The following is a 27886-nucleotide window of genomic DNA, read 5'->3' on the forward strand; positions in this document are numbered from 1 at the left end:
TTCTAATCTGTTGTGGCCCAACTAGATATGGACCCTGCTGTAAGTTTCTAGGATCAGAAGCTTCATCACCCATCAAGCCCAACTAGATTAAATTTAAGCTGTAGGTGATGGGATAGATATCGAAAGAGTTATGGAAGTTTGCAGAGAGGTCCACATCAAAACATTTCCCATCTCAGAAAAAATATTGTTTCTGCAATTGGAAGACGGTGAAGTCTCATCACTTGAAGATGAGGTGAGCATAAGCCTTAGGATTTCTCATGCTCTTTTTGGCCCTTCACTTGGATATTTGTGGATAACAGCCCTTTTCTCAGTTTCTCTCTTCCCCTTTCATTTTATTCTTATTATGCTTTTCCTTACTAAAAAAAAATCTAAATATCTAACACATATGTCAAACAGCCCTGCACTTTTTGCACTCACCTCTCTCTCCTTTTCTCAAAATGTGCCAAAAACATCAATTCCCTTGTTTGCATTGCCAGCCACATGACTACAATGGAATGGTAAAACACCAGATTAGTATCTTGGGATACTTAGAATCTTTTGCTTTGTATTAGCATTGTTTGTGACCATTTAAGAGGGTTTTTGAAATCATTGTGAAAAACATCAAAAACTTAATGTTTAATGCTTTGGGGCGATTTGTTTTGTAGGTTCAACATATGATAGAGAGATGCCTTGTGTTTCACATGAGCAGAGATGACTGTGTCAAAGCACTTGCTAAGCATGCCAAGATTGAACCAACCATCACCCTAACAGGTAAAAAGTTCTCTTTACTCTTTTCAGCGCCTGCATGTATATGTGTTATTAGTGTTTTGACATGCTTAAGCTGGTGCCTTTGCAGTTTGGAAAGAGTTGCTTAAAGAGAAGAAGGCCTTCTTTCAAGCCTATTTCCAGGCTCTATCTCCAAGGCAGTTCAGCTGTAAGGGCAACAAAACTTTGCATGCTGATGATCAGTTTGGGAAAACCAAAGTGATTTTGAAAAGTTCAACAACTAATGGATTCTTCAAGATATTATACCCTTCTTATAAAGGAAATGAATTCCCAATTAAGTTTTCCTTTTTAATTTGGCTTAAACTTAAGTGAGAGGCTGTTTCTCTTATTGATGTATTTTTATATCCTATTCAGATATTTCCACTCAAAGGATGGCTACTTTCAGAAGAAGAAAGCAGTGGCATTGATTCAAAGAGCAACAAGATCATCAAAAGCCCCATGAATGAACTTCTTCCTAGTTATAAATTTAATAAAGTGATCAGAAACTTCAGAGACATCTGCTGCAGCCTTCAGAATGCAAAATATGAGTATAATTTACTGGTTTTTTTCTGCTCTAGGCCCTGATAAAGATTGTAAGCCCTTGCTATTTCAAAACACTTAATTCCCTCCTTAATGAATTTCGACTTAGATTCATCCCATCGCCTTTATGATCAGGCAGATCGGGAATATGTAGCAGAAGACTTTTATGTTGTAGTTCAAGGCTAGCTTATTGTGGCGATCGAGTATTGTGTAAAGAGTTGCATACATGAGTGAATTGCTTACAAAATGATTCAAATAGCGGTTTAAAAACGAAATAGTGGTGTGGTGAGGTGTGTGGGGGGGGGGGGGGAGTGGGAGTTGAATTTTTTATTTAATTTTGTAATTAATTTTTGAAATTTTTTTAGATAAAATTTAATTAGAGTTTTTAAAAATTTATAATTAAAAAAATAAGAGATTAATAATTTAATATAATATATAGAGAGATTTTAGATGAAAAATTTTGATAAATTTTTTGTATAAGTTAGATGAAAAATAATTAAAATTAAATATTATATTTTGATTATGTTATATATTAATTTATAATTTTGTATCTGAATTTTATTTTTTTTTTGTTGTTTTGATATTTTATTGTTGTCAATTTTTTTGATATGAGATTAATTCTTGTTATTTTTGTGTAATTATTGAATATTGTATTTATTATATAATTATTGAAAGTTATTTGTGACAAAAAAATTTATATCAATTAGTGTATCAAAAAGATTAAGTTATTTAATAAATTTAGCATTTTATGATCTATTACTCTTACTAAGATTAAAAACTAAAAAATAAAAAGTATAGGTTTGAAAATTTTATTAAAATATAAGTTTGAAATTTTTTAATTTTTGAAATTTTTTTAGATAAAATCTAATTAGAGAGATTGAAGGTTTATAATTAAAAAAATTAAGGGATTAATAATTTAATATAATATATATAGAGATTTTAGATGAAAATTTTTGATAAATTTTTTTGAATAAGTTAGACAAAAATTAATTAAAATTAAATATTATATTTTGATTGTGTTATATATTAATTTATAATTTTTATATAAAATTTAATAATTTTTTTTGTGAATAAACCAAATATTAATGCTTTTTATAATCTAAATAAAATTATAAATAATTTTTTTTAAAAATAAAAGATATAGTGTCATAAACTATTTTTAAAATCATTGAATAAGAGTTTTTATAATTATAATTATAATTATTATATTTTATATAAATTGTGCAAAAAAAAAAAATTTACGACCGCGATGAGTACAGTGATCGTAATGATTTTCATTATATCTAAAAACACAATAAACATGACGTGACCGAAAACGTGACCACGACTGTTATTTAAATCCTTGCTTACATTAAAAGCGATAACTTTAAGCATAGTTCTTAAAAAAAAAGTGCCATGAAACTACTGTATCGCTGTAATACGAATCAGTTTCGTATCATGTTTTACTGAAATTAAGCAATATCTGCCAGCTTTGCACAAAAGAAAGACCAATAGCAGATTCTTTTACTTCAATTGAAAACCTGCTCTTGAATGGTAGGCTACTACTGCAAACCAAGTACTGAAATTATTGCTCGATAAACTTCAATATGCTTTCATCTCTGGTTTTTCCTAGGCAACCAAACGTAATGGTAGCATAAAAGTTGGAAATTCTGGCATGAAAACATTATCATCACATAAATTCAGCAAAGCCTGGAATCCAAGTAAACTGCATTGGCCTCAGCAGTCAGGATTATACCACCGCTTTGAGAAGTATTGGCAACCTCAGCAAGGAATGTAAAAAGCAGGAAGTGGATGAAAAAGCATGGACCACTCTTGGCAGCGGGATAAGGATTTCAGGCTACAGCAAAAGCATTAGCATGGGAAGAACACTAAAGCCCTAGAAATGTACATGTCCTGTGTCCACCTGTATCATTGCAATATAATAAAAGGGCGAGAAAACAAAAGCCACACATCAAAATGATCAAGAGAAAACTATCAGTCAATACACAAAGTTAAGTGTTTATTTGGCGACGTAGCAAAAAAGGCTACCGCCATGAACCAAGTCAAATAGTTACATGGGCTCTCCTGCCCTGTAAGGCTGTAACCAACATCAACTTAGGGGCCAACAAATTTTCCTCGTTAGCTCACGTGTTCAAAGCACATAAAATTGTAAGCAAATGCCGCCACGTCATCACATCATATGGATCCAAATTTATATCTCGCGGTTCCACAATAAGGAATTAAAATGCTTAAAATCAATAAAATACAAAAAAAAAATCAAATAATTGAATTATCCATTTCCTCATATCCAAGCTACCGAAAGGCCTCTGTTTCTCATTTCTTCCCCTGGAAATCATTATATATTCTGTAAGTAATCTATCTTTTCACTAGTTGGAATCTGTCATAAAGCTTTTTCTTCTATGGATTATATTTGTATCATGTTGTTGTTATTAATATCATCCAAAATTTTGAATCTTCAGGATTACTTTATTTTTCATGGATTGCTTATTAATTTCAAATACCCTTTTCGGTTTTTGATGTAATTAATGAATATTTAGCACTGCAATCAGATAAAAAAATGGAAATTTGTGTATGGAAAAATCTGAATTTGAACATATCAAATATGAACCAAGCAGTTGATGAATAGTTAATAAAAAAAAGATAGTTTTTTTAAAAACAAATAAAAAGGGTGTCAAGAATTATAATGGGTAATTTGCTTTTAGCAGGATTCGGTGACTGCAGATACAACGACCTTGAGTTACTGGTTCAATTGGAGAGTCTTGCTTTGTTCAATTATTGTTTTGACTCCAATTGTTATGGCATTGTTTTTAATATGGAAATATGAAGGATTGAAACAAGTGAAATGTGATGGAAGAGAAAGGCAGGAAGATTTAGGTTGTGATGAGTTATATGATGATGATGTTTGGAGGCCTTGTCTTCAAAAAATCCATCCTCTTTGGCTGTTGGGTTATCGAGTTGTTGCGTTTTGTTTGGCTTTGGCAACAGTTAAAATCAAAGTTGTTGTTAATGATGGTTGCATTTATTACTATTATACTCCGTAAGCAATCTTCCCTATCCGAACTTGCCTTGGACTAAGTTACTAATTCTTATTTAAACTGCTTCCATCTTTATATTTGAATCATGGCATTTTAAGTAAATGCAATGACTGTCGTTTTTTAAATTGGTCGTGAGCTTCTTTTTTTGTACAAGGAAAGTTTATTATTTTTCCAAAGAGCTGCAAAAGCTGCTAAATATCAACCAAACTGCCAAAGGCTGTATGAGAGTATAGAGTCACCTAATCCCCAAACGGTACAAAATTGATTTTGAACTTAAAACCAATGTATATTGTTCATCTATCTGATCTTCCGAAACTGAAATCAGAGCGTATTTTGCCTTGTATGTCAAGCTTCCTAATTATTTCGGACAGGTATTTTCCAAAACATTCTAACTTTTAAGTTATGATGTCTTTTGGTGCTGGACAGGTGGACTTTTACTTTGGTTACCATTTATTTGGGGGTATGTCTTCTAATTATATTCTTCCCATTCTTTGTTGCAATGTTTCTGCTTCTGCAAAAAACTGTCAGTATCCAGATAACTGTATGCAGTATGATTTCCACCTCATTTTTGCAGTTTGGAACGTTGCTCTCTATTTACGGGTGTTACCAGCATAAAAAAATGAGCAGCTGTGATTTTGATGTGGATAATGTTAGGATAGATTCAGAGCAAGGATACTACATGCCTTTAACTAACAGAAATGGTACAAATGTTCGTAGATAAGCCTTAAATCCCCAGGAAAGATGCAATGTTTCACAAACTGCAGGCATTTCTAGTTATCTCTTCCAAGTTATATTCCAGGTAAATTCTCTTTTGCCACTCAACAACAAAATAATGGTTCTAAACCTTTTAGTGAAAATAGTACTAGTATTTTTACTCTAAAATCATTTTTGTAGCACTGCATTGGATGCTAAAAGATTTTAAGAATGTTGTGGGGATCCTTTGAGCTTTTCACGCAGCTTCTACCTTATTCCTCAAAACTTATATTTTAAACCTCATTTTGATTTGTCATATGCAGATGAATGCTGGAGCAGTTATGCCTACTGACTCATTTATTGGTCCATTATTTATCCATTTCTTTCCATCAAATATTTTAAATTTAATTTAGTGAGTTCTCTATCCCTTTGCATATCTGGTTTTTGCTTTTGAGCTCATGCCTGTGTGTGAACATGTTCAATATACTAGGAATTCATTCACATCTAAATGTTAGAAACAATCATGACATCACGTAGTTCAAGTTCATAGAATCATAGCCAAACTTGCCGCATATCTGAAGCAGTTTAAAGAACAATTTCATAGCCATTTCTCTATATCCTCCCATCTCCAGTTGAAGATCCATTCATTCTGTTTTTCTAATGATACTTTCTGTCCAAACTGTTGGTTGATGCTTCTACTTGAACTTGTTTTGGATTTATTTCCAGCTACTGTGAAAATGAAATAATTGTGAAAAACTGAGTCAAATGACTGAAACAAAACGAAAAACAAAAATTCTTAAATTTTATATGATTTGTAAATTTGTGTCTATAACTTTGCACATTTATAATTACATGTGTGACAATGCATCGTCATGCGAGTGACTATTAAGTTGGACAAAAATTTTATTAATTAGATTTTATCAGCAAAATAAATTGTAAAATTTAAAAATAAAAAAATTATTAGTTTCGCTTTTAAATTGATATTAATGTCCACATATGTATTTTTAAGATCCTATAAGTAAATAAATATATATCTATATACATATATATATATATATATAAATATATTGCTGATGACTCATGGTCAAGGGTAGGTTACTTATAATTAAGTAGGTTGTCTAAATGCATTGAGACAGAAATGTATAATTATGAATATCAAAATGTCAGTCACAGACAAAGTGGCAATTCAAAAAAAGCTAGATTTTTTTTTCCCTTTGTGTTAAAAAGTTAGATTCTTGTTTCTTATACCTTAAAATTTGTTTAAACTGATTATTAAAGAAAATTATAGTAAGGATCGATCAAAATGTAGGCCAAATCTAGTGATTTATGACCCATACCAATGCTATTTCTAGAAGGATAATTTCTGTGTCCAATTTGGTTAGTTAATATATAATATGAGATTTTAATTAATTTTATACTCTATATTTTTTGTTTATTTTAATGTATTTTTTTATAATTAAATTTATCTCTTTTTTATACTTACTTAAGTGATTTATTTGTAAAATTTTTATCTTCATATGATGTTAATTAAATTTTAATTAAAATCATTACATTAGTAGATTGATTTTGTCAATTTTATTTGTAATTTTAAAAATTTTTAAAATTAAAATTATGCTTATTACATTTACATGTAATTGATATTTATTTCAATAATTCAAGTTGTACGAAAATATGAAAAAATTAAACCGTTGCAGTACGTGCTCTTAGTATATATTACTTCATTGTTAAAATTCTCTCATACTAACAAAGAGAACGTGTGGATAGGTTAAATGAGAGGAAGATTCGGCCACGATCAGCTTCTAGAAAAGGGCAGGGGGCTCCAATTTTTCTTCTCTCTAGCCGACCCCACTCTCTGCCATAAATATGCACAATAACCAAGGGAGAGATCAAGCAAAAGGATGCTCCAGCAAATAATTCAGCTACTACCTACTGATCATGGATTCAAAAGCCATACAAAACCAAGGAAAGAAGAGAAGGGTCTTATTCTCAAAGCGGTTAACTGGCACTGATAGCATGAAAAGGTTAGCTATCCCAACCAAGAGTCTTGCATTTCTCCCACGTTTTTGTGGAGGCCATTCCCTGGAATTGCTGATTCGGGATGAGAATGGGAAGTGCTGGACTTTCGTTTGCTCCATCCGCAAGACTGGAGCTTATCAGAAACCGGTTTTTCAACAGGGTTGGCGAGACTTTGTTGTAGCTAAATGTCTTAACGTTGGTGATAAGGTAACATTTTATGAAGCAGAAGAAGCTGAAGATGGAATCAAGATATATGGCTCCATTTTACCTCATTCTCGCCATCGTATCGAGATTGTGAGAAAACAATGAGTCCCCCCTACGCCTAGAACTGCTCATCATTTATGATATGCTACAATATCATTCAAAGAAGGGTAGTTTATGATTATGATTACTGGTTTATGGCTTTAAATATTTTTCCACTGTAAAAGTCAGTGCTTATCTGTGGGTTTCCGTTCTAATATTTTCTATTTGTATGGAAACTAGTACTAGCTGGTAACAGTAATATAATATATACTAAATTCATAGTGGCTAGCTATCCCCTTTCACATCTCTCTATTTCTACAAAATATATGTAATATAATACCCATTTAAAAGTTTGCGTAATTGATTTAAAAGTTTGGGTAATTGATTTGTCAATATTTTAATTATTTTTATTTGAGAATGAAGACCTCGAATCTTTGAGCAAAAGGATATGCATCAACCAATTAAACCAAATGCTTTGGAGCATTATCTTTCATTTTTACTAATTGTTTACCTACCATCCTATCTAAACATTGGGTATGTATAACCTACTGCATATTTTTCCTCCATCAAATTATGTAATTTTAATGACAAAAGGGCAACACAAAGACCTAGGCTAATGCTCAATGCAATGCAAACCAGCTTGTCCTAATTAATTATGAATTAGTTAGGAAGCAGAAGCCGCTGCTTATACACACCAACTCCAAAGATTGCATTCTTAAGTTGTATCGCTCCATTACTAATATAAATACCCACCCACACACACACACACACACACACACACACACTTAAACTTTATCCTCAATCTTCATCATTATAATAAAATATTCGTTCTTTGGGAGAATCTGCGGCACAATTTCCTTAAATTAAATCTCACAAGTAACACAGAGATTAGTTTTCATTCCATGAAGACCAATCATCCTCATCACTGATCAGCACCCTTGCATTAATAAAATCGTTGAATGCTATCATCTTTTTGATTGTTTCGTTGTGTGAGATTAAGACATTAAGTCATCCATACTCGGTTTTATGTTCACATTTTGTCGAGACTTTACTTTGGATCGTTTCTCCTTTCAGGAAAACATGAACTTAAATAAGATTGTTAATCTTGGCTTGGTCATAAGGGACAGAAATCCTTGCTTCATAAAATAGATGGATAGACAGAGAGCCCTGGTTCAATTCAAAGTCAGAAAATAGGTTCAGTAATCAGTACCATATATGTCTCCAGTAATGAAGGAAAGAGTCTTTTCAAAGTCCCTAACTCACACTGACATATGCAAAAGATTGACTATTCCAACAAAGTGTCTAGCTTGCTTACCTCGTTTCAGTGCAGGCAATGCCTTCGAGTTGCGAGTTAGGGATGACAATGGCTGCAGCTGGACTTTTGTTCCTCCGGAAGACAGGCTTTGCCAAACCTGTTCTACAAAAGGGTTGGCGAGAATTTGTTCTTGCTAAAGGTCTCAATGTTGGTGATAAAATCACGTTTTATCAGCAACAATCTGACGATGGGATTAAGGTATTTGGTACTGTTTTCCCTAGTTCATACTTTAGGGCTATCAAGCCCTCCAGGACTGGAGCTGGTTTTGATCATGCTGGCGGTTGATGATGCTGAACCTTCCAATACTCTATGATACTTATATAAGTTGCAGAAGCTAGTGGCTAATAAAGTAGAGGTTTAGAATTGCGATGAAAGGACAACATAATCCAAGTCGATCGAGTCAGGGTGCATCTGATGGATCTACAGTTCCAAGCATGACAGTGCTTTTTCTTTTTGTTTTTTCCAGCATAATACAGCAAAATAAATATATGTACTCTGAAACGACATTTTGTATATATAGCATTCATTTGGTTTTAAATCCCCCAGTAGTCCCCTTTATGTGATCCAAATGTTCAGTACAATTCCCCTTTAGTGTCGATGTATATTTAAGTCATGTTCTTTGACTTTTGGTAAAATTAATTAAGAAAAATCATTGAATATATACTTGAATTGAGCTGAGTTGCATGAAAAGTTCGTGCACTTGTGCACATATATAAACAATTCTATTCAAATATATTATTCCCCCCACCAATCCCCTAACAGAAATGTTTAAGATTTCCTGGAAATTGCAAACCCCTCCTGTTGAAATGGATATTGGTCCTGGAATTTTCAAGCATCATACTCAGCTTTTGCTATATATCAATATATAATCACCACTTCCTGGTCTTTGCGTACCATAGCTGCTGACAGAATTAAGGAGTTTCTCAAAGCTACTCTCTCGGGCTGTTACCTTTAAGAGGTTGGCCATCTCAATGAACAGTATGGATTCCTTTAATTCCTCGTTACCATATATGGAAGTCATGCTGTAGAATTTCGGTTGCTGTTAATGAGACTGGGTACAGGTGGCCATTTAATCTTTTGCTCCATTAGGAAAAAAAAAAAAAAAAAGGGCCACCCGAGACCAGTAGTGTCCAAGGGTACTTGGGCCTGATCTGCAAAGAGACTGGAATGGGCCACACGGGTTGGACTGCGTCAGTAGCATCTCATTGTCTTCCTCTATCTTTTTCTTTTTCTTTAGCAAATTATTTATTTAAAAATTTGAAAGGCTTGATACAAAAGCTGAAAAAAATAATAAGAAGAAGTTTGTTTCTTTATGTCTTAACTTCTAATTAATATTACATTATGTACTAATTTTTATCAACTTGCTTAAGGTTTTATGATTTTTTTTTTTGGCATTGAATTATGTAAATATATAAATATTGTACTATATATTAACTTCTATACATCTCTTTAATATTTCATAATTACGTGTTTAGCATTGGATCATTTAGGGCTTAGGTCTCGAAGCAAAAAGCATGCAGTTATTTTAGTTGTCGTTTAAAAACCAAAATGGTAATTCAAATTCCTTAATAATTACGGCATGCTTTGAAAATTATTCTTCTACTTGAAAAAAACATAAGAGTGAAAGAAAATGCGAATGTATTGTTTGTTTATTATTTAATTGATATGCTTCTTTTTGTACTTTTTGGCTTAATAAAATTAAATGATATAATCAAGTTCTACAAGTGATTTATGAATACATGTCACGTAAAATATTAAAATTCATATATTTATATTGTTTTTTATACAAAAATTATGTCGATAAGAAACTATGAAATACAATTTTTTAATTTTGTTAAACTCATATATTATTATTATTATTATTACAATTTTAAATTGTATCACTTTCATATTTTATTTTCATATAATATTTATTTTATATCATTGTATTGTATTTTAAATTATCAAATTTAAAATTTCTCGTACTTTGATTGTTATAGCGAACATGCCCTTTTTTTTTTTTTTTTAACTAGGTTTGGAATTTTTTATTTCCAAAATAGTCAATCATTTTTTTACCTTTTTGTTTGGTAGAGTTTTCATTCAAAACTGTAAGGCTTCACTTATTGGAGGCCTTTGTTAGTTGTTATCGAAGTCCTGGTCAATTGATTGAATTTTTTTGGCCAATGACTTTTTGGTTGTTAAAACTGTTAATTAGTTGGTGCATTATTACTTTAAACAGTCAAATTTATGGAAAGAAATAAAACGTGTTAGTAAATACGACGTGGTAATGGTTGAAACAGACTCCATCAACTAAGGGATTTTGTGGTTGCTTAAGCAATCTCTTCAATTAAACCTATCTAGTTTTTTTTTTTTCTTTGGTACATTCCGACTTGTAGTTTATATGTATATTTTTGTTTGAAGAGGTTTGTTTGTATTATTTGTTTGCAAAAAATTTACCTAAAATTTCATTTACAGCTCATCATACTCTTGACTAATTATCATTAGAATACGAGTCATATATAAACCATTAATTCTATTCAAATAAATTATTCTCCCCACCCACCCTATAACATAAATGTTTGAGACTGCCTGGCATTGGTCTTGGATTTTTTTTCCTTTGGGAAAAAAGGCCATCCGAAACCAGTAGTGTCCAAGGGCTAGCAAGCTTTTGTTCAGTCAAAGGCGTTGTACCTGCTTGACAAAAAAAATCATTAAAAATGACTTTAATTATTACAAACTTTTTGTTTCACCTAATGATTTTGATGGAAAGATTTAAAAGTGATAAAAGGATGAAATTTGGTTAAACTTACATCAAACAAAAAGCTAGATTTCTTTGACCTTTGGGTAAAAAAAAATTAGATTCTTGTTTCTTATACCTTAAATTTTATTTTAAGTGATGACTAAAAAAATTTATAGTTAAATATCAAAATATAAGCCAAATTTAAAAGCATAATTTTTGTTTCCGATTTGATTAGTTAATATAGATGAGATTTTAATTAATTTTATAGTCTATATTTTTTGTTTGTTTTAATATATATTTTTATAATTAAATTTATCTCTTTATTAGTTTGTTATGCTTATTTAAATGATTTATTTGTAAAATTTTTATCCTCATATGATGTTAATTTAAAAATACTGTCTATAATTTAGCGTCCCCTTACAAAGATCGATTGACAAGGATGAATTAATAATTCTGTAACCAGTTTCAACCTGTTTGATAATGTCTTGGCTAATATTTTGCAGATACGGCCAATAATAGAAAGATATGTCGATGATGTGACCCAGCATACTTTTTTTGAAACACATGCAATGAATGAGCTGTTCATCAATGACCATTTTTATGGTGAAATTGAAGTTGAAATCATCACGAATGTACTTGAATAGAACCTCATCTATAGGTTCGTACCTCTGTGACCCAAAGACACACAGGAGACGGAAGTTCAAGTTTGGTTGATGAATTACGACCTTGGCAGAGCGTGAGCGGGTTCGTGATTAAAAGCCTACTGGTTCTTGTCGACCAGCTGGAGCAGTAGAGGACAGCGTGGTGTTTACGCACAGCTAGGACGGTCCTATGGTTGTCAGAGACTAAGATATATTTAATTCATGTTCCTTGATTTTTCGTACAATTAAGAAAAATAATTGAATATATAATTGAATTGTTATATATTATTAATTAATTACCACTTTTACCATGGCTGCTGAGAGAATTAAGAAGGATATTGCTATATATCAATAATTAATCTATATATCAATAATTAATCGTTGCATCGCCTGTTGAAATGGATATTGGTCTTGGATTTTTCAGGCATCATCCTCAGCTATTGCTATATATCAATAATTAATTAGCACTTTTAGTATGGCTGCTGAGAGAATTAACAAGGATTTTTTGTTCTTTGTTTTTTCCTTTATGAAAAACGGCCATCCGAAACCAGTAGTGTCCTTATACCTGCAGGACACAGTCACCTTCTATCATCATATTCTTATTACACACAAAAACTCACTTGAAAATATTCGTTATTTTCTCCAAAAAAAAAAAATCAGAAGGAAAAAAATATCTCACTCTAAAATCTCATAAGTAGAGTTTTAAAAAAAAATTGAAATGAAAAAAAAAAAGATAGCCTGACCAACCTGATCTTTTATACTGAGCTTGGTTCTTGGGTGTTTTTCGTTTGAACAATTTCTTCTCCCCATTCATCTTTCTTATTTTGTTCCTTTCCAGTGGGCTAGTTGGAAAACCAAAACGGATTAAAGTTTTTACCTTCTTCCCTAATTTTAAATCCCCACTCTTTTACATTTAAAAAAAAAAAAGAAAAAGCAAAATTGATAGCAAAAATGACGTGAAAGGATAATAGAGGGATGAAATGGGTAGTGGGTAAGAGAAAGAAAAGAAAAAAAAAGTACAACAAATTGAAATCCTCTCTCACCCACTCCTCCGCCATTTTTTCAGATCAAAAAATTGTTGAAATTTGTTGCCTGAAAGGCAAAAAGAAAGGGGTTTGTCATTTGAAGGCAAAAGTGATGGGAGAGGGAAAAAAAAAAAGAAACACCAAGGGTTTCACAGGGGACTTATCTTAGAACAAGTCATAACTCAATTAAATTTAACAAAATTTATGTTATGGATGGATGGATATACTAAATTCATAGTGGTTAGCTACTATTTCTAGTCATCAATCCTCATCATACTAATCTATTAGGAATCAGGCGCTAATTAAGTAACCGTACATATATGCTATCCCGTTGGCTTCTCTGAATTTTCACAAAATATATAAAACAATACCCATTTAATCACACAAATATTTGAGAGAATTCAGCATGTCGTGACCTTTTAATTGATTTAAAAGTTTTAAGAGTAATTTTTTTATTTGTAATTGTTTGTCAAAAATTTGCCTAAAAGTTCATTGACAGCTTAATACACTCTTGACTAATTATCATTAGAATACGAGTCATATAAACACTTATTAAAAATGATTATAATATTCTTTTTTAAAATTACATTTAATACACTAATTTTATTAAAATTTAAGAGCAAACAATGTATTTATTGTAGTTTTTTTTTTTTAAAGATCACCTTAATTAAGTACTGCTTAATATTTGAAATAAAATATTTTCTCTTATCATAATAAATTTTGGTGTAGCCGTAATTCTCTAGGAAAAAAAGTAAAAGAAATTAGAGAAACTATCTAATTAATGATAAGAAAAAAAAATTACTTATAAATTCGGTGATTAATGATAAGAGAAACAATGCATTTATAGCAAGAAATAAGTTGTTATTTCTTGGTTGAATACAGTAAAACCACTCTCCATTAGTTTATGCTAACATTATCCCCTTTAAATTATTGTTGAAAGCGACTCGTTGATTGTCATTTCTTGGTTGAATACTATTTGGCCTCAGCTTTAACCTCCGCATAGTGCCTCTTTGTCACATGCAGAACGTGCGTACCTTGATGTTACATGCGCAGCCGCCCATTCAATCCCTTAGCGCCATGTGTTGATCCAATGACCTATCACGTGTGCACAGCAGCCTTTTTGAACGATTAGATAGAGATCTTGGTATAATAAATCCATTTATGATTTCAGGAAATTCCCATCAAGAGAATACATATTTGATCAGAATAAAAAACAAATTGAATCAAGTTAATTATCATTTGATTAAAATCTCGTAAATTTTTAAAATATTATTTTTAAAATTCAATCAAAGATAATAATTTTAATAAAAAAACTCAGATATATAATTAAAATCGATATTATATTCCCTTATATTTTTATAATAAAAAAAAACTCAAGATTTAACTTGTAAATTTTTAAAATTAATTTCGTCGAAAACAATAAAAACAACAAATAACTTTTAATTATAATATCTTCACTTCCATTAACATCACAATACATGATATCTCTTATCAAACTTATATTCTTTCTCGTTAACAACCATACAACCCTCCAATTCAGCATACTAACGTTGAAGTTTCTTTTCGAATGATTAGATACAGACCTATCCAGAATAAGTTGGTGCAATATTCCTTTAAAGAGTCAAATTTGTGAAAAGAAATCAAATATGTTAATAATAATAACAATATATCAAATATAAATTTAAAGCAATCTCTTCAATTAAACTTATCTGATTTTGTTTCTTTGGTACGTTCAAACTTGTAGTTTATATGTATGTATTTTTTTAAGAGGCATGTTTGTATTATTTGATTGTAAAAAATTTGCCTAAAATTTCATTGATAGCTCAGTACACTTTTGACTAATTATCATAAGAATACAAGCCATATAAACACTTATTAAAGATGATTATAATATTATTTTTTAAAAAAATTGCATTCAATACACTAATTTTATTAAAATTTAAGAACAAACAATGTATTTATTGTAATTTTTTTTAAAATATCACCTTAATTAAGTATTGCTTAACATTTAACATAAAATATTTTCTCTTATGGTAATAAAATTTGGTGTAGCTGTAATTCTCTAGGAAAAAAGTAAAAGAAATTAGAGAAACTATCTAATTAATGATAAAAAATAAAATTGCTTATAACTTCACTAATTAATGTCATAATGGTTTTGAAATCAATAGACATAAAATTTTAAAATCGAAAAAAAGGAAGAGTCACCACTAATTTTTTTGTTAGATGTGATTAACCACCTAAAGAATTTATCTTTTTAATAAAACAATAAAATGAATTTAATGTTTATCAAAAAGATAATTTTAATTTACGAAAATAAAAATTAAATTCGATAATTAATTATGCATGATGAATAATTAACACTCTTACAGTGCTCATGAAAATTAATACCAATTAATTATACTTTATCTTCTTGATTGGATAAAATAGTTTCTATAGATACTGAATTTTGTTTTAATTATTCGGATTTGACCTTGAATTTTAATTTCATTTAATTTTATTAAAAACTAATAATTAAATATTAAATATAATAATAATGTAAAAAAAAAAAGGAGGAGAAGACATTAGTGCCGTTATAATACCCCATCATTTCGCTTATTATTATTATTATTATTATTATTATTATTTTTTGTGATGTTTGTATAATATATCCCACATATAATTTGTATATATAGTCAATAATTGTCCATGCTTGTAGTCAATGCATATATAGTCAATATATAAAAGTTGTAAAGGTATACAATGCATCTAGTCCATGCCCATTTAGCCCACAGCCTCCGCCTTAACCTCCGTATGGTGCCTCTTTATCACATGTAAAACATACGTACCTTGATGTTATTTGTTTCCTGTGCAATATACTTCTGCTAAATGTTTAAGTAAATGATTTGTTTCTTTGAGTCGGTGAGAATAAGCGCTATGGTTTGAGGAAAAATTTTACTTTCTTTAATATGTGGAAGGAGTTTGCTTCATATTGGGTTTCACTTAATTTCTTTGAATCTTTGAGATTCAAGTGTTTTATGGCTTGTATGGCTCAAATTTTAGACTGGTTTCTCGTTCTAAATTTATGTAAATACTGCCCGAACACGGAAATCAATAATTTGAGTGACTTTATTTATTTTTTCTGAAAATAATAATTTCTTGAACAAATAATTTCCTATCCTAGATATGCAACAATGTTATTAGCTTATTGTTGCTTAATTATATTATATATCATTTGCCAAAGAATGATGTGCATGTCTTAAATAATTATATGAAAAAGATTAATAGCTAGGGTTTGGATGCAATTTGCTTAATTTTAATAGATTTTAATTTAGTTGGGTCTCAAAAAACAAATATTACGATTTGCTACTTAATGAGATTGTAAATGTTGATATTTAAAATTTAAACTTGTTAGATATTATTTTTTAAAAAATAATTGTATGAACTAATGGATTATTCAAAATAGCAAATTTTATAATCACTTTTATTGGTATATACATACATATAGATATATAACTATACGAGTTTTTGACACGTGTGTGACTTATAGATATACATACATACACACACACACATATATATATATATATATACAAATAATTTCTTATCCTAGATATGCAACAACGTTATTAGCAGCAACCATATTAGCATATTGTTGCTTAATAATATTATATATCGTTTGCCAAAGAATGATGTGCATGTCTTAAATAATTATATGAAAAAGATTAATGGCTAGGAGTTTTTTCCCAAACTAAGATGGTTTGCAATCTTATTTCCCAAACTAGAGTTTTTTTTAACTTTATTCCCAAAAACATATAGTTTTAAAACAACTAAATTCCACATAAGCATTTTATTTAAAAATAATTACACGTATGATAATAATTTTATTTTTTCACACCCCTATTACTTTCTCTGTCTTCCTTATAACTATGTTCATATTTTTTCCAAATTTCATTTTTTCTTATCTTATTCCTAATAAAAATTTAGAAAAAAATTATTTGGATAGAAAACAATTAGTTAAGCCATAAGTGAATTTTAGTTGCCCGTTTTTGCAAATCCATGAAAGTTTCTCAATATCTCCAAAAATTACCAAATATCCTTTGATAAACTCTTATTTTCTTGTTACTCTTTGTCCATTCATCTCTCACCAAAATTTGCTCCTCAAAATTTATTAATTCGGTCTGCTATGAGATCCCTTCCTCTCTTTCCCTATCTTCAAATCCTTTTCATAAATTTAGATTTTGGTTCTAATATAATATGTTATGATTTTGTCTCAATAAAAGTAAATAATTCTAAAATTTTAAATCTTTCAATCATTACAAACGTTTAACACTTTGGCAACAAAATTTTGAGTAGGAAAAAAATCTTAACTCTTGGGAAAGGATTGGAGGAGTTCTTTCTTTTTGATTGTGAATTTTCGACAAAATCCTTTTTTTTTTTTGGGTAAACGTTGGCTTTAAACTTTAATGAAACATATTTATATTAATTTTAGAGTTTTTTTTTTTTTATCTATGAATTTATTTAAGTATCTTTCTAATTCACAAAGAATTTCACTTTTTATGATGAGGTTGTAAACAAAAAAAAAAGGTTGGTAGGCAATGGCTCGGACTTAACTTACGCATTCCAGTGTCCACCCTCGTTCAAATTTCTTAATTTGAAATCTCAAAAATCTCTCTGCCTTTTCTTAGACTTTGCTTTTCTTCTTTCTTTCTCTCATGTCTCCAGAAACTTCTTTGTTGGTGGCAAAGATGTCTGAGTATTACCGCCTAACGAGATGTACAATGACTAGGCTGGTAGACAAGGGTCCAAGTCAATGACACCCTTAATAAGTCTTTCGTTTTCTTATTGCTTTGATTCAATATTTTGGCCTTGTTTTTTTCATAACCATTTTTACGTTCAATTGTCTTTTTTATTTGATTTTGGTATATGGATTATGTTTCTGGTTTGGACAGTCTTCAAATATGAGAAAGGAACATATTACTCGGTTTTTTGGTACCTAGATTACTTTAAGTGCAACAGAAAGAACAATGGCCTATAAAGGAAATGACAAGTGGAAGTTCTGAGTCTCAGTTTCTCATTCTGGTCCCTTTTTTCTCATTAATGGCCAAGAGGGTCATTGCCAAAAGAGGCAAAACCTGATCAGTGTTGTTATAGTTGAGAGAAAGGCTACGCCGTCAACTCATCCCCCTATGCAGTTCCTTCTCAGTCCCATGTTCTAGTAATCGAGTCGAGCCTCCAGCAAAATCCCCGTTTCCATCTCCAAGGCAAACACACTTTCCCAAGCATCATGGCCCCTTAAAGAGCTTCCCAAAGCATCATCACCAGGGACAATTTTGGCTCCTACATTTTCATTCCCTGTTTATGAACCCACCTAAAGTTTTCCTATTATGCTTGCCACTGGTCTTTGATTGTAAGAGAGTTAAAGGAAGAAGCGAACGTGTAATCTCTTGTATTTTGTTTGTTACAGGAGAAAGATAATAAAAAAAAATGACATGGCATGAGAACCTCATTTAGTTAAATAAGTTTAAAACTGTCCCTATGAAGTAATAAAGATTTTAAAATAACATTCCTTAGGAAAAAATTCTAATAGCTAGGGTTTGGATGCGATTTGGTAGTCACGTGAATTTTTTAGTCTATTTAGAAGTATTTTTTAATGCAAAATCAACGGCTTATATGTCATTGACAGCTATATCGAGGCTTATTTCCGAATGGCTTATTGTCTCATTGACAGCTCTGTTTTGGACTCTCACAAAAGAAAAAGCAGAGAGAACCTTAATTGGTCTGCCAGAACCTGAAAACTAGGTCCTATCAAATTCACCTGTAGGTATGAAGAGAAAGATCTTCTCAAAGTCTCTGAGTCCAACTGATATCAGCAAAAGATTGGCTCTCTCCACGGAGAGTCTTCCCTTCTTCCCAAGTAGCAGATCTCATCCCATGGAGTTTCCAGTTGAGGATGGGAGTAGTGGGCGCGTGTGGAGGTTTGCTTGCTCCATCCGGAAAACAGGCTTCAAAAAGCCTGTTTTACAAAAGGAATGGCTACATTTTGTTGATTTTCATGACCTAAGAGTTGGAGATGTGGTGACAATTTATGACAACGTCTCTGAAGATGAATTCAAGTTGTTTGGTAAGCTTTTGCGTCGTTTATATTCTCACTCTATTAAGGTTGAGAAAGCTGCAGTCAAGCCAGCTGGGAGGACCATAATAGCTGCAACTGCTGAAGCTGCTGGGGGCACTAATAATAATCCCGATGCAGCTGTTGCTGCACCCAATGATGATGCTGGTGAAGCTCATGTGATGTAAAGTAGAGGTCGAGGGGAAGGGAGGCCAATATCTATTCGGTTTCTAGTTGTATTACCAAAAGCTAGAAGCTGCATTTCAGGTATATGTATGATATGTAGTCCATGCATGCAACTTCCAAAATAAATATGCTACTAAATAACTATGTTGCACGTATAGAGTGTCTAATAGCAAGTATCTATGTCATTGTCATCGCCTCCGCCTTCACCTCTGTAGTCTGTAGTGCCTGTTTTAAACTGTAATACGTACCTTGTTTTCATCATTTACGTATTAATATATATTTTATAAAAAACTATTAAAGCACAATTCTCTTCAAGTTCAATAACAAACTGACATAACATACGGTGTAAAAGTCAATAAATTAAGGCGTTATTTGGAAGGACGATAAAATTAATTGTGATGAGATTGAAATTATCAATAAAATTTATTGTAATTACAATTGAAAACAATTTAATAAAAAATTTATATTGATTTGATTTCACTATAGCTGATATTTAAATTTAACAGAAAGTGTATTTAATCGCAACTCACTGAGGTGGAATCCAAACGTAGAGTAAATAGCAACCCAATAACCCTTAAAAAAACCACCACAATGGAAGGATACTGCATGGGTTAAAAGCCAATTCAAAATCCATTCTCTATCCCCAGTTTTGGAGAAATATTCCAACCAAAACTTTCCACAAGGGCAACCTAGTTTTTCTTTTTTGCTTCTTTTTGGAAGCATCATTGGGTCCTGATTTGCTAGATCTCATATCTATTATTGTCATGATATTAGTCTGGGGAGCTTCTACTGCCGGTTGAATCAATTAAGCATTATTCTTATTCACAGTTGACGTTATTTTGTTCAATTTTTTTTTTTTACAAAGGCAACGACGACTACGTCTTTAATTTGTGGAAATTGAGATTGGTTGAAAAAAATAATTTTGAGTAATTAAGTGTATATGATAATGTATCAAATATAAATTCATAAGAGATTAAGTTATAATTAAAATTAAAACAATTTATGGAAATAAATAATATGTAAAAGTGATTAAGAAAAAAATTATCTATTCAAAAAGTTTCCTTTTATTGCATTACTTTATGAATAACAAAAATTGTCATAATTATATTTGATTTAGAATACGTATCTTATAATTTGTTGAAATTCATTGGATTTTCAAGATACATGATTTAGTGATATAATAATTCCTGATCAATCTTATTTTTGTGTTTTTTTTTAGTGTCAATTAGAAACTCATGTATATTTAATTCATGTTCTGTGACTTTTGATTCAATTAAAAAAATCATTGAATATACAATTGAATTGTGCTGAGTTGCATGAAAGGTCCATGCACTTGTGCATTTGTTTTTATTTTCAAAAACAAAATTTGAATCTCCTTTTCCTCAAATTAAAAAAAAAATGAAATTAGTTTAGTCATCGGATTTTTAAAATTTATTGTCATATTTATATTGATTATGCATTGTCATTACTACAAATCATTTTATTCATAACAACGTAGAAATTAGAATGCTAAATTACTTGAGCTATGATACTACAAGAATAAAGAATACTATAAAATTGAAGTAGGGTAGCATAATTATTTCTTGCTATATTCTATCCAATATTATTTGCCCCAAGAAAATATTGTTATTTTTTTTCTTATGAAATTTAAAATTTTTTATTCACCCATTCACATTCACATTCACAGTAAATGCGAGTAGAAAGTTTTTTTAAAAAAAATTCATGATTTTTTTTTTTCAAAAAAAAAGGCTATGAAACTTCCAAAAAAAAAAAACCACAATCATACTTCTGCTATAAGTCAAACATGGAATTGCCAATAATGAGTTCAATGTTCGGAAATTATCTGCTCTCGTATTTATCGTAACCTCAGTCGCCGTCAGAACATATTATCTGAGCGTGCAAAACACATTCCAATATTCTTTAAACACATATTTTTACGCATAATAAAATTAAAGTTAAATTTCATGTATTTATATGTATAAAATATAAAAATTTATATATTCTTATTTTATTTTATATAAAAATTATATATTATAATTTATATTAACATAAAAAATATAAAATATATTTTTTAAATTTTATTAAATTTAAATATAATTATTATTAAATTTTAAATTTTATTATTTTTAAATTTTATATTTATATTATATTCGTATTATATAATTATATCATGTGTGATAAAGTATCAAGTCAAACAAAACTTGCACAAAGCGTGGTCTTTACGTTACTTACAATTACGTGAAATTGAACCCAAAGTTCTAAAAAAGTGCGCAGTTATATTTTCAAAGAACAAAAGGAAAGTAGAAAGAATCATTAGCAAATCAATAAAATAGGGTATCTGAAAAAAATCTTTGATTTCAAGTCCAAAAAGCCGAAACAGAATTTTGGAAGAGAAAATCAGACAACGAGGTTCAGCCAAAGGCTTAATACCTGCAGGAGACAAGGTCACCTTCTGTCATCAGGTATCTGAAGGTGGGATCAGGGTGTTTGGTTCTATATTTTTCCCATGTTCATGCGACAGTATTGACATTGAGAGAGCAACCAAACTTGGAAGAATATGAAGCTTGGAAATTAAATTTATTTTGACAAAAAATAATTAAAAATGACTTTAATTATTACAAACTTTTTGTTTCACATTACTAATGATTTTGTGGGAAAGACTTAACAGTGACAAAAGGATGAAATTCGGTAAACCTTACATCAAACAAATCAATGGTAAAAAAAAGAATAGGGTAATTTAGGAAGGACCCAACCAAATGTCAAGTATGTTTCACTGGGGCAAGCTACTTAGTGCTTTGGTTTCCAATATAGCCTGAAACGACATGAAAATGACCTGTCCTTGGAAGAATTTAGAAAGAGATTAAAAGGTGGTCAATTCACATTTGCTTTTTGTAGATATTTTTAAAGGGTGCAAGAGCAATTTTTTTTTTCTTTTATAAAAACTGGATTGAGAAAGAGATTGTAGATATTTGAATCCAAAATTTATTAAACATTATTTTTATAGATGATTATATAAATTAATTTAATTAAAATTTTAATTCAAATAGCAAATTTTATAATTACTTTTATCAGTATATATATATATATATATCTAAGAAGAAACTTTACATTCAGCTTATTGGAGTTAAAGTTTCTTTTTGAATGATTAGATACATACTGCTATTTGTTTTTATTTTCATCAAAACTTCATACCAACTCGGCAGCCTTTGGCTTTGGCTTCATTCGCTTTTCTTTCGAACACAAGAAGATTCCAGTAAGAGCCACTGCAGTGCCTGCAGTCCAAACCAGTCACAGTTAAATTTTAATAGAATGCAAGTGCTATTTTTTTTTCAATTTGATTAGTGCATGTAAAAGCTGATGATCAAGGAAGAATTGTCAATTTGCCATGTTTTAACAATTGGTTGATGAACAATTTTACCAAGGGAATTACTGGGTGAAACAGGCGTTTGAAAAGAAGATAACGGAAGAGACGATGACCACAACTCTCTTAACACAATTTCCTACAGAGTTTGTAACTGGGGATACCGTCTGCAGTATCATGTAAGAGACCTGCAAAACAGAAAACATGGCAATTCAACTTCGATTAGACGACTAGAAATTAGGCATTCCCTACTGCTATAGTTACTCTGGTACTGAGGAACTGCATAATTTTAGGATAAAGAAGCAAATTACAATAGATATAAACAGGCTCACCTGCTGATAACTGTGGAAACAGAATCCTGCCAGAAGATATCTCATGCATAGCTCCCTAATATTCAAACCTTGGTTTGAATTAATTCAAGAGAAAAAAAAAAAAAAACAGCTTCATGTTTATGACATAGCAGGCTCTAATTGTTGCTTTAAGACAACATCAGCATTTGCTTTCTAAATGTGCTATAGCTAATTAGCAGACTGTAGATATGAAGGAGTGAACATGACAACTTCCATTAAAATGGCAGCAAGAACCAATAGGATAAAAGAAATTATGGTTATTACAGAGAAGAGATTGATATTGTCCAAAGTGTCCTGTTTAAAAAGTGAGGATTAGAGCCCAGATGACATAATCTATCAGATAAATTAGATATCACTTTGTAAAATTAAGAGCGTAATTGTCATACTTCTGTCATAAAACAGTGGTGACTCAATGACATTTAAAATGTAAAACCATTGTAAATTTATGCTTGAATTATAGTTTTTTTTTTACCTCTTTTCTAACCATGAACTTTTTACTGCACACATTACGCGATTGGTTAGTCACATTGGAAGCCATTGCGCTACAGAAACCAATCTCGTTTCAGAACAACAAGACTTGGTCAAGTTTAAGAAACGAGTTTAACTGAACAAGGACCACGTTTCTATGAAGGGATAGTTTATCAGACTTTTAAATGAGTTGATCATACAATGTTTCTTAGTAATTAAAAAATGCCACAGTAAATGAGGCTAGTTCCGCTCCACGGTATGAGGGAGGACACTATCCAGCCACTGTGAAAACGAAATAATTGTGAAAAACTGAGTCAAAGAACTTAAACAAAACATAAAACAAAAATTCTTAAATTTTACATGATTTATAAATTTGTGTCTATAACTTTGCACATTTATAATTACATGCGTGACAACGTATTATCATGTCAATGAATATTAGGTTGGACCAAAATTTTATTAATTAAATCTTATTATCAAAATAAATTATAAAATTTAAAAGTTAATAAAAAATATTTATTAGTTTTGCTTTTTAAAATGATATTAATGTCCACATATGTATTTTTAAGACCCTATAAGTAAATAAATAAATATATATTTATAGACATCTATTATCCTTTTTGGTTTTTTATTTTTATTTTTTGGTTTTAGCATATGATTGTTGAACTCTAAACCTCTTTTCCTTAAGAAAAGGAACATGGTGGATCAAAAATGAAATTCCCATGCTTTAAAATAATGCATGTAATACATGCAAAATTTTTTGTTTAACAAGGTTTGGGTATTTTCGAGTTTCGTCTAAATTTAATATCTTTTTTTTAGCGATTTTTATTACATTGTTCCTGTATCAGCATGATGCATATTACTTTTTTTTCTCATTGAAGTCTATCCTGAACAAGTTATGCCTCATTTTTTTATATACAGACACAAAAGAAATGTAAACAACTACGACGAGAATAAGGGAGCTGACACAACCAATATTCGGGGCTCGCAACTCGGAGCTTTAGGATGATGAAATCTCAGCACCCGACGAAAGCATTAGATGTAGAAACGAAGCAATTAGGCGCGAAGCAGATAAAACTTGGGAGGCCTGCTCTCTTCTAAACTTGAAGTTTGACTCAGACAAAGCTGAAGTAGTAAAGCGCCTACAGCAATTAGAGTCTCCAATCATTGAAAGGGACGAGGGAGGCCTGCGCTCGGATTAAGCTTTCGAGACCAGCTTTCGGGGTATGGGTGTTCTCTTTTCTCTCAATGATTAAAGTTATCTCTTGGAATGTTAGGGGCTTAGGAAGTAGAACAAAGAAAAAGGCTTTGAAGAAATTAATTTCCAAACAGATCCTGTCAATGATATTTCTGCAAGAAACAAAAAACAGCCCACCCGATTCCAGGTTTTTGAAATATCTATGGAGCAGAGATGCTTTTAAAGGAGAATGGGTAGGTTCAAATGGTAGATCTGGAGGTTTGATTTCCCTGTGGTCAGAACAATTCTTCACCCTCGAAAGCTCCTTCATCAACCACAGATTCACACTCCTCCAAGATACTATCAATGCTTTAAATATCCCCTGTATCTTTGTCAACATTTATGCTCATAATGATCCAGCTGCGAGGAACAACTTATGGAATGAATTGATTGATGTTAAAAACTTGCTTAACCCTTCTAATTTGTGGTGTATTGGAGGTAACTTCAACATTATCAAATGTCTTGAGGAAAATAGGGGTATCTCATACGACCTTGCTTCTATGTCTTCCTTTGTCAACTTCATCAACTCTATGGACCTTGTTGATCTCCAATTAAATGACGGCCTGTTCAGTTGGTCTGACAACAAAGAAATCCCAACTATGTGCAGACTAGATCCTTTTTTGCTCAGTAGTGATCTCCTCACCAAATTCCCCACACTCCATCAAAACGTGCTTCCCAAATCTCTGTCTGACCACAACCCAATCTGCTTATCGGTTGAGGACAAGAACTGGGGCCTTAAGCCGTTTAGGCTTTTCTCACATTGGATGGGCGATGCTCAGTTTCTTGAAATGTTCAATAATTCTTGGCAAGCAACCACAGACTCTTCCAAGGCTCCCGGAATTTTCAACCGCTTAAAAGCCCTCAAATTTATTGTTAAAAATTGGCAGCAGGATCATGCCAATAAAGACGCCCAAAGAATTAGTTAAGTGGAGGTAGATATAGATGAGTTGGGGAAAAAGGATGAAGCATGTAGACTATCCTATAAACAGCGTTCCACACTGGCCAACCTGAGGAATGAATTGTGGAGCCTCTATAAAAAGGAGGAGCGCTCGTGGTTCCAAAAATCTAGTTCACAATGGATCAAATTTGGTAATCGTAACACCAAGTACTTCCATCTGATCGCATCCAATAGAAGGCACACCAATAGAATCGACAAGCTCATGATCATTAGGAAGGAAATTTGTTAACCAAAGGATATTCATTCAGTAGTGATCAATTACTTCAGCAAACTGTACAGCTCCAATGATCCTATCAAACTCAAGAGCTTTGATTGTCCTTTTAAGAAAATTAGTGAAGACTAAGGCTCCCTTCTGGAAGCACCATTCTCCGATGATGAAATCTGGGCAGCAGTTCAAGATTGTGATGGCAATAAGGCCCCAGGTCCAGACGGCTTTAACTTGGGACTTCTCCAAGACATTCTGGCCTCTGCTAAAGGGAGAAGTTATGAAGTTTATGAACAACTTTTATTCCTCTGGCAGCTTCAACAAAACTATTAATTCCTCCTTCATCACCTTCGTACCAAAACGCAATGGCCCGCCAACTCTCTCTGACTTTAGACCAATCAGTCTAGTGGGGGGTGTTTACAAAATTCTTGCAAAAGTCCTTGCCAACAGGTTGAAAAAGGTAATGAGTTCCGTGATAGGAGTTAACCAGTTTGCTTTTATTAAGGGCAGACAAATCTTTCAATTGCTCACTAATTGCCAATGAAGTGGTCGACACAATGAGAAAAAACAGAGCCGGTGGCCTCATCTTCCAGGTTGACTTCGAAAAAGCCTTCGACAGTGTAGATTGGAGCTTTCTGGACATAATCATGACTTGTATGGGGTTTAGTTCTAAATGGCGAGGATGGATGTTCAAATGTATATCAACAGCCTCCATGTCGATGTTGTTGCCCATCTCCTTTCCTTTTTAATTAGGCTACTGAATCCTTTAGGAAAGCTACTTCGATGGGTCTCTTTCAAGGTGTTGATTTTGGAAGCAACCCCCTAAAGATAACACATCTTCAATTTGCAGACGATACAATTTTGTACTGTAAACCCGACCTAGAATAGCTTCTGAACATCAAAAGAATTCTGAAAGGCTTCCAAATTATATCTGGACTAAAGATTAACTTTTCTAAAAGCTGTTTAATTGGGGTTAATGTTGACAATCATATCTTAATAAGATGGGCCAATACTATCAAATGCAGGGCAGATCAACTCCTCACAACATATTTGGGACGTCCGTTGGGAGCTAGCCCCAACTCTCTTTTAACTTGGCAACCGGTCATTGATAAGGTAAGAAGCAAACTCTCTTCTTGGAAAACTCAGGTTTTTTCTATCGCAGGCAGAGTCAACATAATTAAATCAGTTCTTGCTAGCCTCCCAATTTATTTCATGTCCCTATTTCAAATCCCTATCAGTGTTAGGACAGAAATTGATGAAATCCAAAGAAACGTTCTTTGGTCTGGTGCCCAGGGCGACAACAAAACACATTGGTTAAATTGGGACATAGTTTGCAAAGGGAAAAACTTTCGAAGCCTTGGTATATGTGATCTCAAACTCAAAATAGGGGTCTGCTAAACAAATGGATCTGGCGTTACGCCAATGAACAAGATTGTCTCTGGAGAAGAGTTATCTCTGTGAAAACTGGGTCTGATCCTACAAACCTGCTACCCCCAGCTTCACCAAAGGCTTCACTAGTCTGGTCCCATATTACAAAACTGTTAAACCCCTTGAATCAATTCCATTCAGTGGTTTCTACAAATATTGGGTTCTCGCTTGGCCGAGGTACTAGCATCAAATTCTGGTCAGATGAATGGATTGAAGGCATAACTCTTTCAGCCCACTTCCCTCGAATATATGCCCTTCCTGTCAATAAAAATAGTTATATTGCGGAGTATGGAATCTGGGTTAACAATCATTGGCTGTGGAACATTGGCCTCCGTAGAAGATTATTCGATTGGGAACTATTGCAATAGAACAGCTTCTTCTCACTAATTATCTGTTACGTACCACATGCTACTAATCCAGACAAAGTCATTTGGAAGGCCTCCACATCTGGAACTTACTCATCGAAAACCTTCTGCAACTATTTCTACAAAAGGACACTCCACTCAAACAACATATGGAAAGCGGTTTAGTCTGGAATTGCTTCCCCCAAGGTTGAAGTTTTTTGTTGGCAGATTGTCATCGGCAAGGTGGCAGTCAAAACTGAGCTTCCAAAGAGAAGCCTTGTAGAATCCAA

General features: G+C 31.8%; 2 protein-coding genes and 2 pseudogenes across 4 annotated transcripts; 3 read left to right on the forward strand and 1 right to left on the reverse strand.

Moving 5' to 3' along the window:
• The first annotated feature begins 87 nt into the window (after window positions 1-87).
• On the forward strand, window positions 88-1483 carry LOC149516630 (uncharacterized). 2 transcript variants are annotated; one of them, XM_089767339.1, is made up of 4 exons: window positions 88-232; window positions 645-750; window positions 836-913; window positions 1120-1483. In XM_089767339.1, exons 1-4 carry the CDS (start codon window positions 131-133, stop codon window positions 1170-1172), a joined length of 339 nt encoding a protein of 112 aa, XP_089623465.1. In that variant the 5' UTR covers window positions 88-130; the 3' UTR covers window positions 1173-1483. The 2 variants fall into 2 exon arrangements, with proteins under 2 accessions (XP_089623465.1, XP_089623466.1); XM_089767340.1 differs by lacking the exon at window positions 88-232 and adding an exon at window positions 293-497.
• Window positions 1484-3561: 2078 nt separating this feature from the next.
• Window positions 3562-5466, forward strand: LOC111293428 (uncharacterized; annotated as a pseudogene). Its single transcript, XR_016345482.1, has 5 exons — window positions 3562-3630; window positions 3987-4321; window positions 4746-4779; window positions 4894-5118; window positions 5336-5466. The product of XR_016345482.1 is annotated as an uncharacterized LOC111293428 (transcript).
• Window positions 5467-22410: 16944 nt separating this feature from the next.
• Window positions 22411-23549, reverse strand: LOC111293464 (phosphoenolpyruvate/phosphate translocator 2, chloroplastic-like; annotated as a pseudogene).
• Window positions 23550-24251: 702 nt separating this feature from the next.
• LOC111293429 (uncharacterized) lies at window positions 24252-27473 on the forward strand. Its single transcript, XM_089767341.1, has one exon. The coding sequence runs from the start codon at window positions 24673-24675 to the stop codon at window positions 25585-25587; it is 915 nt and encodes a 304-aa protein (XP_089623467.1). The 5' UTR covers window positions 24252-24672; the 3' UTR covers window positions 25588-27473.
• Window positions 27474-27886: the final 413 nt, after the last annotated feature.

This window comes from Durio zibethinus, chromosome 10, assembly GCF_047325235.1.
Source record: "Durio zibethinus cultivar Kanyao isolate XHJ-2024 chromosome 10, ASM4732523v1, whole genome shotgun sequence".
Taxonomy (NCBI): Eukaryota; Viridiplantae; Streptophyta; class Magnoliopsida; order Malvales; family Malvaceae; genus Durio; species Durio zibethinus.

Bases quoted from the DNA above. Each gene is read 5' to 3' on its own strand.
- LOC111293429 (XM_089767341.1), top strand. From the start codon at position 24,673: ATGATTAAAGTTATCTCTTGGAATGTTAGGGGCTTAGGAAGTAGAACA.
- LOC149516630 (XM_089767339.1), top strand. From the start codon at position 131: ATGGAAGTTTGCAGAGAGGTCCACATCAAAACATTTCCCATCTCAGAA. The intron at 751-835 runs GTAAAAAGTTCT...GTGCCTTTGCAG, and splicing joins ACCAACCATCACCCTAACAG to TTTGGAAAGAGTTGCTTAAA. The intron at 914-1,119 runs GTAAGGGCAACA...TATCCTATTCAG, and splicing joins ATCTCCAAGGCAGTTCAGCT to ATATTTCCACTCAAAGGATG.